At 46.8% G+C, this 15,228-nt stretch overlaps 1 protein-coding gene across 1 annotated transcript; it reads left to right on the top strand.

Moving 5' to 3' along the window:
• Positions 1 to 7,171: 7,171 nt before the first annotated feature.
• Positions 7,172 to 13,197, top strand: NPY4R2 (neuropeptide Y receptor Y4-2). The gene is made up of 2 exons (XM_004607408.2): positions 7,172 to 7,209; positions 12,030 to 13,197. The coding sequence occupies exon 2, from the start codon at positions 12,070 to 12,072 to the stop codon at positions 13,195 to 13,197; it is 1,128 nt and encodes a 375-aa protein (XP_004607465.2). The 5' UTR covers positions 7,172 to 7,209; positions 12,030 to 12,069.
• The last annotated feature ends 2,031 nt before the right edge of the window (positions 13,198 to 15,228 follow it).

Below are 15,228 nucleotides of genomic sequence, written 5' to 3'. Positions count from 1 at the left end.
GGAGTACAATGGATCTACCTTTCATATTAGTGGGAGTTTTCCAACATGCTTCATGCTGCTGGACCTCTGGAAACTTCTAGAAGCTTTAGACCCTGTATCTCTGGTGGAGTTTATATCTTCTCAGGAATGCAGAGTCTTCACTTGGTTATGTTTTTTCTGCTCATTCAGTGTGTACTGTCAGTATATGTGATGAGCGTAGCATCTCTGGATGTTGATTAATCAAGGTTCTGTAAAGGTCAGGAAAGTTAGAAGGCTGGAGAAAGGCCATAGACTGAGAGGAGGGGTTGGAGATACACCTTATCATCTGATACAGATTCCTAATTGACGTGGGGTGGGAGTGGGGAGAGGATGAGCTATTTAAATAGCTCTAAACTAAGTGCCAGGGTGGCTAAGTTGTTCTGTGTCTCATCTGGGATAATATCTAAAAGCAGCTTCAATACCTGATTAAATAATAATAATTCCATCATTTCCCAAGACTCAGCAGCTTTCTGCACAAGTTAAAGAGGTGAGTTCAGTGGGAATGTGGTAGGAATATTTATCCAACTGGTAAGTTTTGAGTGATGACATAATCCGTCACAATTTTCCTAGGGGTTCAAGAATGCTGCTTTATTACTTTCTCAGAAAAAGAAAAAATCCATGGAAAGAAAAATTTATGTTTGTCTTTGCTTTGTAGCATCTGTTATGCTGGAATATTTTCTTAATAATCATAATTAACTTTCTCCAGAAATGGCTCTGGAAAGTAAATGTGCAAGTGTGGAAATATCCTTATCCTGCACTTCAACTTGATAGGATTATGACTGGGGAAAGTTATAGTTTTGAGCAATACTCAGATGAGACCTAAAACTACATTTTCATCACTCATAGTCTTCTATCACCTGTGCTATTTACAAGAACAATAAAGGGTAAGGAACGGAAACACTTAAGAATTTTTAAGTATTTGCTTCCTCTTCAAGCCCATGTGCTCCACTGACCACTATCTCATTTGCTTGTTTCTACGCTTCTTTGCCTGCTTATCGCACTCTGGAGAAGCCTTTGTTCTCTCTTGGACACATATACTTCTCTCTTTTCACTCCCCTCACTTCTTTCAAAAAGAGTTTCAATAAAAATGATCTTAAACAACAACAAACTATCTTGCTTCACCAGAAAAAAATAAGTTAAAAGAAAAAGAATTTTTAGCATGGGAGAGTCTTCTCTTTATTCCTGACACAGATCTGTCTAGGGGTGGAGCAGCACTCGGGAGACCTTTCATATGCTTCTTGGTGAGTTTCTTCTAATTCCTCATGTCTTGTGCTGATTATTTTCTGTTTAAAACCTCACATAATTCCGTGTCCTATATGATTCCCTAGCCTCTCTATGCTTAGGGTGGCTGATGGCTTCTTTGCTGACTGCATTCCAGCTGTGTTTGGTCAATGCAGGAACCTGGGAGGCCATAAATGGGAGGAGAGGCAATGGAGTTTTTTTTCTTCCAACTCTGGAGATGATTGCCTCTGGACTGTCATGAATCACTGGGCAGCTCTTCCTTAGCAGTTTCTCTGGCTCTGACGGCATTGCTTTCTCTCCTGTCTTTTTTGTTTCATTTTCCTGGTGTGTATGTGTATGTGAGGTGGTTTGGGACTTATGCCTGGTTCTGTGCTCAGGAGTGACCCCTGGCAGTGCTCAGGAGCCTGATGTGGTGCTGGGGAGTCAAAGCGATGTAGGCTGTGTGCAAGGCAAGTGTCTCACCTCTGTACCTTCTCTCTGGCCCTCCTGTTTCTTTCAGGTGCAGAGTGGTAGTTGATTCTGCTAGTCTCTGGGTGCTTCACTGTTACATGCATTTCCCCTTAATCTTCCATTTCCTACATCCCTCCATTTCCATTATTGTTTACTCATTTGACTATTTGGTACTGAATTCTACTTCCTGATTAGACTATGGCTGAAATGCTATTTTCCCCCATTTTTAAAATTCTGCTTCCCTGGAAATTTCATTTATTAGATAATCATTTGTATTAATCAACTATGTATTTTACTTTTGCTCTAAGGACTTCCAATTTTTTCCATCTCTGTTTTTGATCTCTTTTATGAGCATGCTCTCTTTATCTTGTCCCTCCATTGCTTCCAATAAAATGTTTTTCAGTCATCATACATTTTCAAGGGTTCTTTGTTCCTTCTTCAGTCTCTTTTTTAAAAAAATAGCATTGTGCTCTTGTTTTATAGATGCAGCATCTTTGTTACTCTAAGAATCAATGGAAAATTTTTTTAGTTCTTTTTTAAAGTTCTTTTCTTTTCTCAGAGTTATTTTAATTTCTTTTGCTGAGGTATTAAAAAAATTATCTTGTCCTATCTGTTTTGTGCTGTTGATGTTCAAAACTTGTGGGGTCTTTGATTTTTATAAGAATGGGAAAGTAAGTTGATTTCTCCAGAGAGATGGTACTGCTTTAGTCTAACCTAGGTTTCTAGAAAAACAACAACAAGATAGGGACTGGAGTAATAGTGCAGTGGGTAGGGTGCTTACCTGTACACTGCCAACTTGAGTTCTATCCCTGGCACCCTGTATTGCTCCCCAAGCCCACCAGGAGTGAACCCTGAGTGCAGAGCCAGGAGTAATCCCTGAGTAATCATTGGCATGTCCCCCCAAATAAACAAAAAACAGCAACAGGACAGATGTTTGGGCACTGTCTCTATTTGGGGCTACTCTGTTGTTCGGTGTTTTCAGAATGAGCAGCTGAGGGATCTCCAGGGACCTTCCATAGAGGGTTGGTTGTGTGGGCTAGGTCCAAGAACGAGGAGAAGTAAAAAAAAAAAAAAAAAAAAAAATCCCCAAAATCCCCACCCCAAACTTCAGTGAGTCCAGATGGTAGAAAAAATATCTCCACAAAATCTTGGAAAAGAACTGCTATTCATAAAAATGAAGGGCAGTCAGGGAGGGTGGTGTGGGAGGGCCTGAATTTTAGATGCTGAATTTTAGAGAGATTTTAGAAGCTCCCTTCAATCGAGCATCTGGACCTGTTAAACTGTGTTGAACTAATTCACAGCGTGTTGCTGGTCATGAGGGGCTGGAGAGGTTTGAACCAGAATTGATGGGGACTGGGCATTTAGCTTTTCTGGACCAGGAGGAGCGTTGGAGGATGGACAAACAGACAGGATCTAGGAAAACTGATGGCAATCACAGCAGGGTGTATTTCCAGCAGGAACAGTGTCGGGAGAAACTCCAACCTCATCTCATTCCTTCTCACAACTACCCTCAAGGTGGCTTTTATTTCTTTATTCCTTTGCTTTGGGGCAACAACCGGCAGTGCTCAGGGCTTACTCCTGGCTCTGCAAAGCAAGTAACTTATCTGCTCGACTATCACTCTCCCGTTTATTTTGAGGGAGAGAATCTGAGACTGGTTCTTGGGCCCAGTCTGATCACTTTGCACACTGGCTCTCAAGGTGATGAAAGTTCTAGAGAAGTGGGTCTGATTCTGCATTTCAGCCATCTGACTCTTCCTGACCCTCATCTTTCTCATTAGGCCAAGGATAATATTGACCTTGCAGAGGACTGGGAGATCCAACTGCAGGTTGTTGAAGGCCAAACACACCTGAAGGATTAGTGTGACTGTTTGGTTCCTGAGTGATTCATGTGCAACATTCCTAGGGGGGATGGGAAATGAGATCTGTCACTAAGTTATTATGGAGGGTCAATGACTAAGTTAGAGAAATCCAACCACTTTCATGGCACATGGAGAGCCCCACAGCCCCTCTCCCAGAGACTGTGGAATGTGGCCTGACTGGCTTCCAGAACCTCTGATAAGGGGTACATTTCTCAGTTTCTCACTGTGGACTCTGCATTTGTCGTTTTTGTTTTTGGGCCATACCTGGAAGTGCTGAGGGGCTTACTCTTAGTTCTATGCTCAGGGAGTGGCTATATGGGGCCCCGGGGAACCAAACTTGGGTCAGTTGTGTACAAGGGAAGTGTTCTCCCTATCCACTGTACTATGGACTTTATTTTCTTTCTTTCTTTTTTTTTTTTTTTTTGCTTTTTTTGGGTCACACCCAACAGTGCACAGGGGTTACTCCTGGCTCTGCACTCAGGAATTATTCCTGGCGGTGCTGGGGGACCATATGGGATGCTGGGAATTGAACCCAGGTCGGCTGCGTGCAAGGCAAATGCCCTACCAGCTGTGCTATCGCTCCAGCCCCGGACTTTGCTTTCTTGAAGAGCTTCAGAAGTTCTGTCTCTGCTAGATGCAGGGCTCTGCTGCCACCAGGGGGTGCTATTTCATCCCCTAGCAGAGTGAATGAAGCTCCTTGAGGTGGTTAACCAGGCACTTCTGCCATGAGGAGCTCCCTACTCCTCTCAAGGGCACTGACTGTGGCGCTGGAGAACGAATTTTTGGCTTTGGGCTCAAGTCCCATTCTATTATCAATGATTTGTGTAACCGAAAAGAGTCATTCTAGTTCTCCAAGCCTCAGTTTTCTCATCTGTGAAATGGGTTGATTGCATGTCACCTGTTAGGCATGAGACTGGAGTAAGAGAAGGGAATTTTATCGAACATGGGGAACATTTGCTACTTTGATGTCCTCTCATCTCTGTGACGGACCATGAGGGCTAGGGCTCATGAGCCTTAGATAGCAGTTCTCAAATGGATCCACGTGGGAGATAACTTAAAGGTACCAACAAGTCTTCAGAGTTTCTAGAGGTGCCAGGCCTCACACAACTGAGTCACTAGGAAGAGGTGACAGTTTTGAGTTTTTCCCAGAACAGAAAACAGGTGTCTATAGAGTTCCCTGTTAGAGGTGAGGGTTTTAAGGATGAGAGACAGTCTTCACTTTAGATTCACAAAGCCATCTGTATGCTTAAATCCTGTTAAATGCATTCCCTCCTTCTTTCTTTTGCTGGGAACTGCCTCTGTGTGTAGGCTCATGCCGGGCTCTGGGGACAAAGACAAGAACTATGTCCAAGAGATGGGGAGTGAAGAGACTGGGATGCAAGTGTGCATCCTATCACAGGAGACCCAGGGATTGGGGCATGATGGAGAAGTATCAGCCTTCCAGAAAGTCCAGCAGGCAGGAGAGTGATCCAGAAGGAAGAAGTGGCAGGTGCAAACTGCAGGGAGCAGAGGCTGATCTGAGAGTTCCTTAGCTTTGGCTTTGGGGGAGTTGTTCAGTCTCTGAGTTCCCTTTGACTTCCTTAGCAAAACAGGGATAAAAATGCTCGCCTCTTAGAGCTGCTGTGATGAAATAAGGTAATATTTACAGTGTCCACCCTGTCATAAATGACAGCTACTGTTGTAGATAAGGCTACTATCTCAAACTCCAGGGCACCAATGGTGCTTTGGGGCTTCCTTGGTTTGTATGAAGAATGGCTGGGTTGTCTGGGCTGTGCTTGGGTCATGGGAGCTACAGAAAGAGTCCCCCCAGTTTTGTTAAGATACAACTCTCACAGGGGCTGGGGCAATAGTACAGTGGGTAGGGCACTTGTCTTGCTCTTAGCTGATCCAGGTTTGCTCCCCTGGGACTCTGTGTGGTTCTGAGACCCCTGACAGGAGTGATCCCTGAGCGTAGAGACAGAATCCAGGAAACAAAAAAAGCAAACAAAAATATGAGATATTAAGCTATGCAAGCTTTACTGGTATATGTTGATTTGATACATTTATATATTTGATACATTTATATATTGCCAAATGACTACAGTCATAGCTAAGACCTCCATCCTATCAAAATTACAATTTCTTTGGATTTGTTCTTTCTGGTAGTGGTAGTTCTGGGAATCATACCCATTGGTGCTCTGTGACTGTGCCTGGTATAGAACCATCACTGTTGGCACTGATCAGACTCAGGTGCTCACACATGCCAGACGTGTGCCTTGTCACTGAGTCTCATCCCTGAGCCACCACTTTTTTTTTTTTGTGGTGGGAACTTCTATTTTCTTGGCAACTTTCAAGTGTATAACACAGTGTTATTAACTCTAACCACAGTGCTGAAATCTCATTCCCAAAACTTACTCATCTTTTATTATTATCATTATTATAATTATTACTATTATTGCTTTTTGCATCACACCCGGCAATGCATAGGGGTTACTCCTGGATAGGCACTCAGAAATTATTCCTGGCAGTGCTCGGGGACCATATGGAATGCTGGGAATCAAACCCGGGTCTGTCTCATGCAAGGCAAACGCCCTACCTGGTTGTGCTATTGCTCCAGCCCCAAAATTACTCATCTTTTAACTGTAAGTCTGTGTACTCTGGCCCATTGCCTGCCCTCCCCAGTCCCTTGTAATACTATTCTCTTCAGACTTTCTGAGCTGCGCCATGGAAGGCTATATTGGAGACTTGTTTAATTCCATTGTTCAGGAAGTGCCTTGGAAGCAGATGTGTTCCTTTTGGGAGGTTGTCTAAGCACACATGGATATTAGCATAGGGTCTCCATACTGTTCCGTTTTAGCCAAGTCTCACGAGACTTGCATCTCCACCAGAGAAGTATCCTTTCATTGAACTCATTGCAACAACTCTGGCAGCCCTTCCAGGACCTAAGGGGACTCACTGAGGGGCCCACCAGCATCTCTGGAAACCCCTGCTGGCTACTATTCTGCAGCCACCCTGCCTGCAGCCAAATGCCTCCAGCGTCAGGGTCTTTGCCTTTGCTGTGCCTTCTGCTTGGACCACCCACACCCACTCTCTCTTCATTCCCAAGCATCTCTTTCTCTGCAGTAACTTGTTTACTTGTCCCTGGTTTATCCTCTCCCAGAAGGCTGGATGACACAAGGACACAGACCCTATCTTGTGTGTCAGCAAGAAAACCAGAACTTGCAAGTTTAGTAAGGAAGGTGGTCTAAGCCTGTGCCTGGGGGAGGAAGAGGAGGAGGAGGAGGGAGAGGAGGAAGAGGAGGAGGAGGAGGGAGAGGAGGGAGGAGAGAGAGATAGAGGGAGAGAGAGAGAGAGAGAGAGAGAGAGAGAGAGAGAGAGAGAGAGAGAGAGAGAGAGAGAGAGAGAGAGAGAGATGCACGCACACACAGAGAGTGAGAGAGAAATAGAGCAGCACAGTTCCTAGTTTCAGCGTGCTGACGTGCAGAGTCAGGTTGGGCGTGGGGACACCCGTGTGCAGGGCTGCAGCTGGGTGCAGCCAGTCTCCTGGGTCGCAGCGGCGGGATCGTCCCGTGGGCGGGCGCGGGCGGCGGCGCAGAAGAGAGCAGAGCGCGAGGCGAGGGCGGCTCCGCTCGGCGCAGACAGCGTCCAGCTGCCAGAGCAGGTGAGCCGGCGCGGCCCCGCGACGCTCCCGCGCCCGGGGTACTGGGGTGGGTGCTGGACTGGGGGTGCTGGGGCGGGGCGCGGAGGATGCCGAACGCGCCAGACCCAGCGGAGGGGCGCCGGTGGGCACCCAAAAGCCTAGGCAAAAGGGACCGCGTTCCCAAGTGGACTGGGGCGCTGGGCGTGGACTGGGGGCTCGAGCAGCCCCTGAACGCGGTGGGTGGGTCACGGACATGCTGCTCCACCCTGTGAACTGCAAGGAGAGGATGAAAGTGGGACGCTGCAAGTGCCGGGGTGCCGCGGTGCCGCGGATGCTAGGAGATCCGAGCTGCGTGCGCAAAACTCGGGAAACAGCACCGACCTCGCTGGGCGTTGATTCTATTTGCAGTTTTCTCTGTTTTGCCTCTGACAGATGCGAAAAGCGGGATGTAGGGGACACCCCGGGGATCCTCAGGTATTCTCACGTTAAGATTTATGTCAGAACTCACCGAATAATACCAATGTACTGGCCCTGTGCAATAACCAGCTCTCCCAGCTCGACCTGGGGTCCTCCATGGGGCGAACCTGGAGCACCTGTGGTCGCTGAGTCCTCCTTAGGCGTCTCTGAGGGATGCAGTGGGCCAAGGGTGTGAAGTCCCTGGAGACCCTTGTGTGTGTGCGTGTGTGTGTGTGTGTGTGTGCGTGTGTGTGGCTTTAGCGTGACCCCAGCTCAGCAGCCTTGAAGGGGTGCATTCAGGGATGGCACCCGACTTAATGCAGGTGCAGCTGTCTTCTGGAGGCTGTGCTAGTCCTTGCATGCCAGGTCTTCCCTGGGGAGCTGTACTCTTGTCTTTCACTGTGGTGGTGTTGGCTGGGTTGATGTTGGTGGGAGAGGGTTGGCTCTGAGATTCCAAACTGTGTTGAAAGAAGACAACTCTAAGTATCATGAAGTCAGGGAGCTGAGGTCCATCTCTGCTTGGGCAGGAAAATGGTGTGAAGAGGCTGGACTGTCTTTGAGCTGGCCAGGAAAGGCAGATTAGGGCCACAGCCTACTCTGAGGTGAAAAGCACCCCTACTGGCAAGGTGACACCTACTTTCTGAGCTCTGTGTCCTCACTGACCTTTCCTGTCCCTATGCTCTTTAATCCCACTGCTGGATCCCAGTGGCCTTCCCAGGACTGTGTGGCTTCCAGACTCTCCGTTGTTACCGGTTCTTCTCAATTATCTCCTCAAGTGTCCTTGCCCAGAACTCCTCACTTCTCAGCACGGCCCACAAAAATAATCTAATCTTTCTGTGGATTTGGGACTCAGGGATATGAATTACTGCCACCTTGCCCTGGAAGTTGCACCTGGAAATTTTCAGTCCCTGTGTGCAGAGTCTTGTCTATGTAGGGATAAGGAATCCTGTCTATGATGGGGGTGTAGTGTACTCCGTGATGGGGTGCAGAGTCCTGTCTATGAGGGGGTGCTGTGTTCTGTCTATGCTGTGGATGCAGTGTCCTGCCTATGACCAGGGTGCAGAGTCCTATCTATGAGGGAGTGCAGTAACCTTCCTATGGTGAGGATGCAGTGTCTGTCTATGACAGGGTGCAGTATTCTGCCTATGACAGGGTTGCATTGTCCTGCCTATGGTGGGGGTGCAGAGTCCCCTATGAGGGGGTGTCCTGCCTATAATGGGGTTGCAGTGTCCTGGCTACGGTGAGGGTGCATTGTCCTGCCTATCATGGGGGTGCAGTGTCCTGTCTATGATGGAGGTGCAGTTCCTTCCTATGGTGGGGTGCAGTGTCTTGCCTCTGATGGGGGTACAAGTCCTCTCTGATGGGGGTGTAGTGTCCTGTCTATGATGGAGGTGCAGTGTCCTTTGTATGGTGGGGGTTTTGAGTACTCTATGATGGGGCGCAGAGTCCTATCTATGATGGGGTGCAGTGTCTTGCCTCTGATGGGGGTACAAGTCTTCTCTGATGGGGGTGCAGTGTCCTGTCTATGCTGGGGCCTTTTGGTGTCCTCTCATGCAACTCCTACCTCTGCAACTCTAGTTGACAAATTTTGCTCCTTTTCTGGTCTCCCCATCTTACTGTTATCCCAAGCCCAGCATTTTCCTCCTCTGTCTTCACCCCAGAGACTTGCACAAAGGGACTGATTTGGGTGCAGGCACCCAGTCTGTGAAGGTGCCCTGATACACCCAGGACTTTTCCTTCTGTCAGCTTTTCATGAGTTCTCTAGAAGATCCTTGATCCCCTTCCTCTCTCTATCTCGTTTCCCTCCAAGTCTGTACTCTGCCTCCAAGTTGTCTTCCTGGGAAGGATTGGTCTCACTGGTGAGCTTTCAGCAGCTCACCAGCAGTCTTGGTCTGGTCCACCTCTCCAGCCTCTTTATTACTCTCGTCTTCCCCACTGGGCTTCAGTTATTCTGAACTGCTTGTTCTTTGAGGAGGCTCTGCCCTTTCTTGTCTTGCTTGTGCTGTGCCCTTTTTCTTGAATTCTTTTCTCTGCCTTAGCCATTTGGATGATTGACGACAACTTCTGAACTCTGGGTTAGTGTCACCACTTCTGTCTTCTCCTATTCCATAACTGAACTCCCAGCTTTTAGGCGTTCCACTTATGCTGATATGGATAAGGGCAATGTAATCTCTAGGTTCAGCCATATTCCTGGTGTTCAGTGTCTCTTGTTTGGATGGCACATGACTATGTAACTCATCTTTGTAGCCCTTGTCTCTAATACAGGGCTTGGTGCATGTTTAGTGAATGAAAGAAAACAACCGTAAGGATTTTCTGGACCCCCCTGCCCCATCCACAAACTCTGCTTTGATTAGCCTATCCTTGGCTAGTCTGGGCCCATTGCTGTTTCTCCCACCCCTTTCCCAGCTCTGGCTCATTGTCAGCCAGAGATTTGGTTCTCTCTCCCATTTGCTGCTCCCGAGCACAGTGTATCTGCCACAGTTGCATGCAGTGGTGACTGTTTTTGGACTCAAATACTGGAAACTTACACTGGTCCTGGTAGATTTAATTTTTTCATGTTCAGTTCCACATGGCCCTTTTGGACAAAATACTTTGGTGCCAGAAAATTCCACCTGCTTCCGACATCTGGTCGCCAAAATAGTCAGATTGTAACGTGTCAAATTCATGACTTCATTGTTTAAAGTGCATTTCTCAACTGGGGCCATATAGTCCCTCGAGGGACCTGAGGGTACTCCAATGGGGAATCAGGTGAAAATTTTGTAAATGTGGGGTGGGGGGGAGATATAAAATAAGTCTAGTGGTCTGATCAGGAGGACCATAGGAATTCAACAAATTCAACATGGGACCACAGTTGGAAAAAGGTGAAGGAATACTGGTCTAAATGACTAAATTATAAACCAGATCAAATATATGGTTCAACTTTTATGATAACTGAAAGATTTTACAAATTTCTGATTAACTTGGCCGTACTCTATGAAAAGGCTGGAGCGATAGCACAGCAGTAGGGCATTTGCCTTGCACGTGGCCAAGCGGGTTCGATACCTCCGTCCCTCTTGGAGAGCCCGCAAGCTACCGAGAATATCTCGCCTGCACGGCAGAGCCTGGCAAGCTACCCTTGGCATATTCGATTTGCCAAAAACAGTAACAACAAGTCTCACAATGGAGACGCTACTGGTGCCCGCTCAAGCAAATCGATGAGCAACGGGATGACAGTGACAGTGACTCTATAAAAAGCTTCAGCTTGGCACTTGATTATGGAGAAGACATGTATTCACAAATAGACATGGCATATATAGGATTTAAAGAGTATCTCAGATAGACTTTTATCTATGATCAGTGTTTATCTAAATAGGGCCCAGTAACCACCTATGTCAGAATCTTATGGACCTTTTGTTAAAATACTGACTCCATCTCAAACTCATTTAAATATATCTCTTTATGAGGGTCTCTGGAATCTGTACTTTCACTGTACTCTTAGAATGATTATATTGTTTTCTGAAGGTTGTAAATTTCTTGTGGGATTAATGATTGTCAGCAAACTCACGAGAATGTGTGTATAATAATGCCATAACTCTCTTTGTCAAAATATGTGTCACTGGCATAACTACCCAGAGGTTTTGGAATTCTTATCCAGTATTGGTTGGTGTCCCTTGTACTGTGGAGCCACCCAGGGGAAGAGGCTGGCTATGTCAGGTCATGGAGGTATGGACCACGCTGCTGTGTGTAATAATGGAATGCTGCTTCGTGTGACTTGAACATAGACATGATGAAGACAGCGAATGTTCCATGACCATGTATGTGTGTGATGGGTAGGAAGAGATAAATTGAGTGTGTATGACCCAGTATTTGTACGTGTGACAGTCTTCATTTCTACTGCTTGTCACCTGAGAAAAAAAATGCTTGCAGGGTAGGTGAGGACTGAGACCAGGACCATGTATTGTATAAGTCCCAAGATCTTGGGTCTGTCCTAAAGGACATGAGTTGCCATGAAAGCAGCTGAAATGTCACTGTACTTGGTGACAGTTGTTGCTGTATTTTTTGATTAAAAGATAAAAAGGAGAGTTCCACCCACTTTCACTAAAGAATTCTGCCCTTAAACTGTTGGTACACCTATACAACTTTATGATCTTAAAAACATCTTTGAAACCTGAATAAGAGAGAATTTCTTGAGCAAAACCTGGCATCAGATGTACTTGGATTTGTATCTGGGACCCCTCATTAAATAACTGTGTGACTATGGGCAAGTCACTTTCCATCTCTGAGTCTCAGGCCCTCCTTGACAGAGATGGGAAACAGTGTGAATGTTTCTTTCTGGCCTTCCCTCCTCCCCTAGATTCCACATAGGAGGTCAATATCTAAGTATCATTTATTTTTTTGCTTTGCAGGTTCCTTCACAGAACATCCTGAAATCTTCTCATATCCATCATGAACATCTCTCACATGCCGGCCCTGGTGTTGCCAGAATCCCCGCAAGGTCAAAACAGTAGCAACTCAAAGGGAATCATGAATGACTTATATGACCACTGCCAGGATTCTGTAGATTTCATGGTCTTCATTGTCACCTTTTACAGCATTGAGACCATCGTGGGGGTCCTGGGTAACCTCTGCCTGATATGTGTGACCTATAGGCAGAAGGAAAAGTCCAATGTAACCAACCTGCTCATTGCCAACTTGGCCTTCTCAGACTTTCTCATGTGTCTCATCTGTCAACCCCTCACTGCCGTCTACACCATCATGGACTACTGGATCTTTGGTGAGGCCCTTTGCAAGATGTCAGCCTTTATCCAATGTATGTCAGTGACAGTGTCTATACTCTCTCTTGTCCTTGTGGCTTTGGAGAGGCATCAGCTCATCATTAACCCAACAGGCTGGAAGCCCAATATCTCTCAGGCTTATCTGGGCATTGTAGTCATCTGGCTCATTGCCTTCTTCCTGTCCTTGCCCTTTCTTGCCAATAGTGTCTTAGAGGATGTCTTTCACTTGAACCACTCCATGGCTTTGGAGTTTCTGAAAGATAAGGTGGTCTGTACTGAGTCTTGGCCAGTGGATTACCACCGCATCATCTACACTACCTTCCTGCTTCTCTTTCAGTATTGTGCCCCCCTGACCTTCATCCTGGTCTGCTATGTCCGCATCTACCTGCGCCTGCGGAAGCAGAGGCAGGTGTTCAACAAGGGCACCTATAACTCACGCTCTTGGCAGATGAAGCGAGTCAACATGATCCTGATGGTAATGGTGGCTGCTTTTGCTGTGCTCTGGCTTCCCCTGCACGTGTTCAACAGCCTAGAGGACTGGTATCATGAAGCCATTCCAATCTGCCATGGCAACCTCATCTTCCTGGTGTGCCACCTGCTTGCCATGGCCTCTACCTGTGTCAACCCTTTCATCTATGGCTTTCTCAACACCAACTTCAAGAAGGAGCTCAAAGCTCTCGTGCTGACTTGCCAGAAGAGCACCCCTGTGGAGGAGTCTGAGCATCTTCCCCTGTCCACAGTGCACACAGAGGTCTCCAGAGGATCCCTGAGGCTCAGTGGCAGGTCCAATCCCCTTTAGCTAGAATTAAATCTTCTTGCTGCCACGCTCATTGGTAGGGTACCTCGCTTAGTAAAGAGGGCACAATGCAGGCTGGGGGTGGCTCTTCATTTTTATTGGCTTACCAGGGCCCACACGGGCTATCAAGAGCTCATTTCTGCATCCATTGCATTGTAAAGCATGGCATTCTATTGGCTCAGCTGTTTGTTCCTGGGAGAACCCTGAGTCTGGATTCTTCAGGTCACAGTATGCTTTGCAACTTAAGCAGATGCCAGAATTGGAGATGGCCTGCTGATAAACAGTGTTCATTCTGATAACTCAGAAACAGACGTGCAGTGTCGAGACCCAGAGGTTTTTATTTTTATTATTTTTTTTTAAATCTCCACTGATGAGACTGTGAGATCTCTTTGAGGTGAACAGTGAAGAATGTGGAATCAGATATCTGAATCTTGGTCAAGCTTTAACATCAGTGAGAGGTGATGTTTGCAGACAGCCCTTGTGAGTCATGACGGACCATCAAAACTGATACTATGGAGACAGGACAATGGGAATTGCTGTTGTATCACTAGTTGCAGATGATGGGTCCTACTAGTCTTGGATCCTCACACTCCTTCATGGAAGGAAAATCATCCAAGAGCAGCAGGAACTCCAGGTTTTGCATCCTAACATATATATTTTTTTCTCTCTTTCACTGTATCTTCCACACAGTATGGAAGTAGCCTGCAAGTTACTCTTCTTGATCGGACTGTGAACACTTTGAAAGCAGTATCTGTATTTTCACAGACAGCACATGTGTCCCTCATGCCTAGAACAGGCCCTGGCAAAGGGACAGTGCTACCAGGTTTTATGGCAAACTGGTTTTAAAGGTGCCTCTGTTGATTGCTTTGTTGCAGCAGGCACCCTGCACACCCTGTGGTTGAATGTGGAAGGGTGTGGGCTACTCAACAAGCCAAACTCTCTTGCTTGCCCTTTGTACCTCTTGACAAGACAATTGGCCAGAGGGGGCTCTTTTGAGTGCCCCACTGCTGACATTGCAGAGGCCTATTGAATGTAAGGCCAAGACTCCAGTCTTCAGTACCCTCTCTGACCACTGAACAGACCTGTCCTGGGAAATAAGCCAGGCCTTTTCCAAAGCCTCTCCAGGATTTTGTGTCTCCTAGACACCATCAGTGGCAGGACCGCAGAATTCTTGAAATTTGGCTTATGGAACACTGGCTGGAAGAAGAAATCCCTTTTACCACCTAGCTAGGGAACAGGGAGAAAGGGCTACAGTGAATGAGAACATTCTATTCAGGAAGGTCACTCACATGTCTTCTGGATGCTGAACTAGATTCAAGGTTTAATTTCTGTTACCGGACAGCTGGAAAGGAATGTCAGGATCACTCCTGGGTCACCCTCATTGACTCACTCTGCCTTGCTTACATCTCCCCTTCAGTGGAGTGGACATGACGGGGCCTACCATGGCCTCTCCAGGGCTGGGTATTCAGGTGCCCAGTGCTGGCTACACTTAGGGGATCCAGCAAAGGGTCATACAGCAGGAGATTGAACTTCTCTAACCATCCCTCTGGCCTGGCCTCCAAATTGAAACCCATACAGCACACACCCAGAGTAAGGCTCTTTGAGCCATAAGCTTCCTCTGGAAACGGTGTGTTCTGCCCAGCTTTTAGTCACATCTTCCATTCTCTCTTTTTGTTCACCTATCTTGCCGTTGGGAACAGATTGTTTAGCCACTCTATTGGATGCAGCTTGTTTTTGTCTTTTGGTGCCATCTGCTGCTGGTTGCTCTAGGTAAGCCACCTGTCATCAGAGCCCAGACTGTGAGATCCATGTCAGCTAGACGTCAATTGTCAAACTTTCTAAGGACTTGGGTCCAGAGGTTCTCACAGATTCTAAGCAATTGTCTTGCTTAGAATTTGAGTCTCATCATTCATCTCCATGGTGCCATGATGTCTGAAGACATGAACGCTTTAGGCTGCTGCATGCTTGAAGATTTTGGGAGTCAGGCTTGGCGTCTAGTGAAGATACTTGACATTTGGAAATCGGGATGGTTGA

The sequence above is a fragment of the Sorex araneus genome, chromosome 11, assembly GCF_027595985.1.
Source record: "Sorex araneus isolate mSorAra2 chromosome 11, mSorAra2.pri, whole genome shotgun sequence".
NCBI lineage: Eukaryota > Metazoa > Chordata > Mammalia > Eulipotyphla > Soricidae > Sorex > Sorex araneus.
Note: the sequence above shows the minus strand (reverse complement) of the source record. Positions and strands in the feature narration are given on the sequence as shown.